Source organism: Rattus norvegicus, chromosome 14 (assembly GCF_036323735.1).
Source record: "Rattus norvegicus strain BN/NHsdMcwi chromosome 14, GRCr8, whole genome shotgun sequence".
Classification (NCBI taxonomy): Eukaryota; Metazoa; Chordata; class Mammalia; order Rodentia; family Muridae; genus Rattus; species Rattus norvegicus.
In genome coordinates this window covers 71314266-71320265 of record NC_086032.1, presented here as the reverse complement: position 1 = coordinate 71320265, position 6000 = coordinate 71314266, and the positions used below count along the sequence as shown (strand labels likewise).

The window sequence follows — 6000 nt, the reverse complement described above, 5'->3', positions numbered from 1 at the left end:
TTAAAATATCCCTGGTTCTAAATTACTGCCTCCTCTCTAATCATGTGTGATGTCTTGAGAAGTCACCATGATACCATGCCCAGGGCATCCCATCTGAAAACAGATACTGATGACTATATTTCACTAAACATCAAACAATACAAGACAGTGGATATAGGGCAGTGGATGGCCTCAGGGGGGAGATATGGATGGGTAAACCCTGAAGTCAACCTTCCACGTCTCATCTACTCACACCTGGAAGCTCGTTAAAAATGAGCCAAAAGCTCTTTCAGAATGCGAAGTATCAGAAGGAAACAGTGGTTGGTGGCATTTCTGAGAATGCCCAGAACTTTATTATCTTGGTAAATACAGCCAACAATTCCTTGCATGGACATTATCACTTGGATGTATATATCCACTGCTTATATGAACCTAGGTTTGTAGTCCATGGAAGATTACGCTGAGGTAAACAGTCTCTGAAAAGCACATCTAAGAATGTAAAAAAACAAAATAAAGCAAATTCTAAGACACAAAAAACAAAATTTACAAAATCTGTTTAAATACTTCACTTTGTTCCCGTATTGGAAATGTTTGTGTCTTAGTGGGAACCCGGGGAGTTTCCAGCAAACAGTGGGGCTCTGATACCACATGTCTTAGGCTGCTCTCTCTCTGACTTCGTTAGCATGATGTGGCCTGTAACATGTTGAGGAAGAATGTGCAGAAGGAGCTCCAAGATTCCCCACAGAACTCCAGGGCGGTCTTCCTCTGGGTGAGGACATCTGGGTCCTCTAGACACTCTGAATCTTTGACAGCCACGGTCGCAGCTGGGCTGGTGGTGATGTCCACTTTGACCTTGTTTGGCTCCATGGAGACAGCTTCTTGGACCTTGTTGTGCTCCCTTGGGGAGACCTCTGCTTTCTCCTTCCTGGGGTTTACCACCTTGAGGTTAGACTCTGGAAATTTCTTTCTGCACACTCTGGTCTTCAAGACACTCTTGGAGTTCTCACAGATATTCTTCTGTTTGCGCAGTGTGCGGGCGACTTGTTTCCAGTAGGTCTGGTCTTTGTCGTATTTAAGGCAGCCGGTTGGATCACCAGCGAAAACACAAGAAAACTCCTGATCGGCTCGTGTGCACTGGACCTTCAGGTTGATGCCCAGCTCCTCCTCAGTCACAGCCCATCTGCATGTGGCTTGGTCTTTGGTGACAAACTTGCCATGGGTCATAGATTTGGATGTCCTGCTCCTCTGCTTATTCCGTGCCTTCCCCAAAGAGGGAGACATATCCTCCTCCGTTGTGCTGTCTGGTACATTCTTGGCTGTCTTTCTGACCTTTTCCGAGAGTACCTGAGCAGCCAGGAGAAGGAAAGAGAGCAGGATGAGGCTGTGGATTCTCATGGCGACAGCTGGGTGGACACCTGTTTGACAAAGGCAGATGATTGAGTGGAACATCCAATGGCTTGAGACTGCAGGCTGCCTCTCTCCACCCTCACAGGGGCTGGCCCACTTTAAGGTCTGCCAAGTGGCCTGCCTGCTCTCACTTCCACTTTGAAGAAAGTTATACCTCCTTTCCTTCCCCACTGCATGAGCCCATGACCCTCCTCCACTCTCAGCTTCTTCTGCACCCAGTGCCTATGACCTGAACACTATTACCACCTTAGTGAGAAAGACCCAGGCCTTAAAGAATTCACGCAGTACAATCAGAGGAATTTAAATATCATCAGCTAGGGACTCTGTCCCTTCTCAGCCCTCAGTCTAATCTTGAGAAAGCCACTCCTCCCCTCTAGAAATTGTTGAATAAAATAATCACTGATCTGATCCCTTGACTAGCTCCAGAGAGAGTTGGGTTTCTACCCCATCATCCACGTGGGTACCAACAACCACCAGTTGGGAAAGGGTGTAGTAGGAGTCATAGAAATGTCATGAAAAAGATATGTTGACTCAGAGTTGAACATGCACAGGGTTTGACATACTAGGCTGGGTGTGGCTGTGGGAAGAGAAGGGGAAAGTCATGAGGAAGAGCCCCAGAAAGGCAAGAAAGAGAGGCCACTGAACTTGATGGGGCCAAGTTGAAACATGGTAGAAAGGAATGAGTTTCAGATGGTATAGACTTCAAGACCGAAGGTGGGGGTCATGGCTGAGGTCAGTGGCACGGTGCTGGGCATACAGGGAATATTTTTTCAGTGCCCTTTTCCTATATATAACAAAAATAAAATGACTTTCCATGGTGTATTAAATCACATGGTTTTCACGAAGTATAGAGCTATAGGTAAAGGCAGAGGAAGCTCACATAGTTATTTGCCATCTACTAGGTGTTAAGCAGTGCCCTAGCATTTGATTCTCACCCCTCGTAATCCACAAAAGAGCTTGCACAGGGTCTGTTAATGTAACACTCCTGGGCGGGCAACTGCTGGGACAGCTAGGACTCAGAGAGCTAAGCAAGTTGATCAGGGTTCCTTGGTGGGCAGAATTGGTGGTGTGGAAAGCCAGAGTGTGTCTCCCTTTCTATCAATTCTTACAGCTCACTTCTTGCTTTCCACCTTTATTCTGCTCTTCAGAAAATAGGAAAAAGAAACAACGGACTGTACAAGGTTTGGTATGGCATCAAAGACGATCACTGGGTCATCCTTTTAAAAACATTAAATCTGTGCTTTTAAAATAAATAGAGAACTTTTGTCTGAAAGGTAGAAAAAGCTACAATTTCATTTCTGCCCACCTGGAAAGTTAGAAAAGGAAAAGGCCCTGAGAGGGTTGGGCTAAAGCTTGGCTGAGACAGGAGGCTAAAAGAGTCAGGGAGAGACCTGTTTCTCTCCGCATTGTGATATAGCTTTCATGTCCCCATAATGTGGTCCAGACCCAAGGAGGTCCAGGGGCTAAGAAGTGGGTAACACAACTCTTAAGAGGGGACAGACAGGATGGCCCTGAGGATGGAGGCACTTGCCATGCAGGCCCGATGACCTGAGTTTGATGCCCAGAACCCATGTAAAGGTGGACGGTGAGATCCAACTTCTTATTACATGTTATCCTCTGCTCTCAGTATATATAAGACCCCATCCCTGAAATCACACACACACACACACACACACACACACACACACACACACACACACACACAATGTTTAAAAGAGCCAGGCTCACCTTTCTATGAGTATACAGATCCAGGTGCGCAGGGAAGTGCAGGCTTCCAGTCCTCACGCTGCTGGGTGCAGGCTGCACTATTTATACAGGAGCCCAAGCCTGGCTTTTACAACTCACACACCTTATTCATACTCCTCCCAGCCACACCCCTCAGGGAGAGCCAGTTCGTGGAGGGAAGTTGCTCACCTCACAGGGTTTGCAGTTGCCACTTGCCCTCCTCCTTGGAAGCCCTTCCTTTCCTATTCAGTAGCTGCGATCAAAGCGCAGCTCAGCCTTGCAAAGGTGAAGCAAGGACCCCAGCAGCGACATTTATTTATGAACTGAGGAAAAGAACCATACTATTTCATTGTAGCTGCCAAACACTGAGCCCAGTTCCTCTAGTGCCTTTCCATATCCCCTCTAGTGGTTCTTCCCATTTCGTAGACTTTGCACTTAATAATAGCAAATGGGTGGGAATTCACAGAGCTGGTAAGAGCAGAGCTCTGATTTACACCTAGGACACCCACCGTCCGTCCGTGGTCTGATTTCTTCCCACCTGGCTGCCTTCAGGGAATATTTGGAGAACACATGACTGAAGTCACTGAAATTTGTTTCTGAGTTCCTGGTTGCTCTGAGTCAGCGGGATTTACTGTGTAGGCAGATGAATCTGTGGGTCCCAGGGCTGGTGGAGAGATAAGTCTCTACCAATGGAATCTCATTTAAAAATATTCGCCTTCAGGCCATCAGAGAGAACTTGAACAAGTCACTGGGTTGCAGGTAAAGTCTCACTCTGGTACATCTACGTAGGGAATCCTGGCCACAGCACACACCAAACGGACTGACAGTCTGCACTCTCCAACTCCTTCTCCAACCCCTACCACAGTGTGTGGTCACTGTGCACAGTGTGGCACTTAACAACAGCACCTCCCTATAGGCAGCCCGCTGAAATCTTTCCTGGGGCTGAGCTATTTAGATCTCCTACTGAGATCTTAAGCTGTCTTCTTGGAAAACAGGCTTTTGGGTAAGAGTGTGTTCTTTGTGTGAGAGTGTCATTTTTGCTTTTTTTTTTCTTTCTTGTTTTCAGAGCTGGGGACCGAACCCAGGGTCTTGCGGTTGCTAGGCAAGTGCTCTACCACTGAGCCAAATCCCCAGCCCAGAGTGTCATTTTTGAATGTGGTGTTTCTCATTAGATTGGAAATTTGTCATTGGTTAAACTCTTTATTAAAGAGTTTAAATAGCAGGGGTTGGGGATTTAGCTCAGTGGTAGAGCGCTTGCCTAGCAAGCGCCAAGGCCCTGGCTTTGGTCCCCAGCTCCTAAAAAAAAGAAAAAGAAAAAAAAAGAGTTTAAATAGCAAATGTAACTTGGCTTTCAGGGATGCCGAGCAAAGAACACAATGAATATTACTGGTGAATTGGTATTTGCCCAACCAGACAAGACTGGTGACTGAATGCCTCTCTCATCCAGGCTGACTGGTCACAGGGAGAGAATACCATGTTCAAAACTGGTTTTAGTCACATGCTTTTTACACATAACTGCTTGTCCTGAGGCCTCCAGAGAGCGTTTGAGTTGTGTGTGTTTGGATTCTGAGGTGAGCTTTAGCTAAGAGCAACACTACCAAGCCATCCTAGCCATCAACCCGCCTCTTTGGAAGTGACCTCATAAACAGAAGAAAATGCTGAGTTACCTCATTAAAGCAATAACAATCTGTCTGTCAGATAAGTACATCGAAGCCTTTACCAGTGACAGAGGAAATGGAGGTGGGGGAGGGGTCTGGCTAAACAAACAGAAAAACGCAGGGAGTGCAGTAAACAAGTCCTCAGTTGGAACTATGAGAAGAATGTGCGTTCCACATTTTGATTCTGAGGTTTCTGAATCACCGGGTAGCAAATCAAAAGACACCTACTGCTAAAGCCTCTCTTTCATACACCATCAAGAGACCGTGTCGACATGACAGTTGTGTATAAGAAGGCAGACTGAGGAGCTCTTAAAATTGCTTGACTTGCAGGAGAATGAACATCTCAAACCGTTTAGTACCAACTTCTTTTGTTGGCTGCGCTGGATTGTTTCAGATTCTGAACCAATCGAAAACATAGCTTTTAGTTTTAGTTTAGACTAATCAAGAAGAAATTATTAGGGATTTTTCTTTGTGGGTTGTAATACTAGAATGCCAGCTATTGAAAATAAGACAATTTAGCTTTTTCCTGTGTAACTGTTCTTTCAAACACTACTCTTCTTTCTGAAAAAGTTTTCTGTGGTGGTAGAGGTGGTGGAGGGTAGTAAAGTGGTGGGGGTGGTGGGGGTGCTGTTGGTGGTGATCGTAAGTTAGTAGGGCAGTGCGTGAGAGTAGTTTTGTTAGTTTTGGTCTTTTATGACAATTGTTCCCTCAAATCAAGCATTTTGACCATCTTGGAACTTTTTAAAAGTATATTATTTTTAACAGCAAAGAGTCCTAAAAGGAGTCCACAAGATTTCATTCTTTTTCACGGCCTCTCTCTGCATCTACTTATGTGTGCACATGCACACACATGATCTCATGGCATGTAACACACAGAAATGCCCTCACGCTACCTTATTCTCTTAGAGCAGAAGATGACTCTAGAGTCTCTTGTTTAAGGTTTTAGCCTCTCATCTCAATGTTTGGGTGAGAACCCCAGAAACAACTCTGGAATGGCCAGTAAGGGCACACAGATCCATAGAGTCAAGACACTCTCATGAAGGGGGCCACTTGAGAGAAGACGGGAATAAGAGCAGGCCCGGATGCTTGTGAGACCGCATCTGTTTCACTCGATCATTGTTAATTCCTTTATTTGTCTAAAAACCAACTACAAAAGGCAGGCTATTGGCTAACAGGAATGTAGAGTTTGCCCTAAAGGAAGTGGTAGACAATAAGGGGGTTGGCTTATCTC

At 45.7% G+C, this 6000-nt stretch overlaps 1 protein-coding gene across 3 annotated transcripts; it reads right to left on the bottom strand.

Annotated features, from left to right (window-relative positions):
• Window positions 1-300: 300 nt before the first annotated feature.
• Window positions 301-4095, bottom strand: Fgfbp1 (fibroblast growth factor binding protein 1). Of its 3 annotated transcripts, none has more exons than XM_006251079.5 (2): window positions 3115-4095; window positions 301-1323 (listed from the first exon to the last, which is right to left on the bottom strand). In XM_006251079.5, the coding sequence occupies exon 2, from the start codon at window positions 1258-1260 to the stop codon at window positions 658-660; it is 603 nt and encodes a 200-aa protein (XP_006251141.1). In that variant the 5' UTR covers window positions 1261-1323; window positions 3115-4095; the 3' UTR covers window positions 301-657. The 3 variants fall into 3 exon arrangements, with proteins under 3 accessions (XP_006251141.1, XP_006251140.1, NP_072125.2); XM_006251078.5 differs by having other exon boundaries at window positions 301-1394; window positions 3115-4094; NM_022603.2 differs by lacking the exon at window positions 3115-4095 and having other exon boundaries at window positions 301-1383.
• Between the last annotated feature and the right edge of the window lie 1905 nt (window positions 4096-6000).

Excerpts from the sequence above, each read along its gene's own strand:
- Fgfbp1 (XM_006251078.5), bottom strand. The coding sequence starts at position 1,374 with ATGAGAATCCACAGCCTCATCCTGCTCTCTTTCCTTCTCCTGGCTGCT.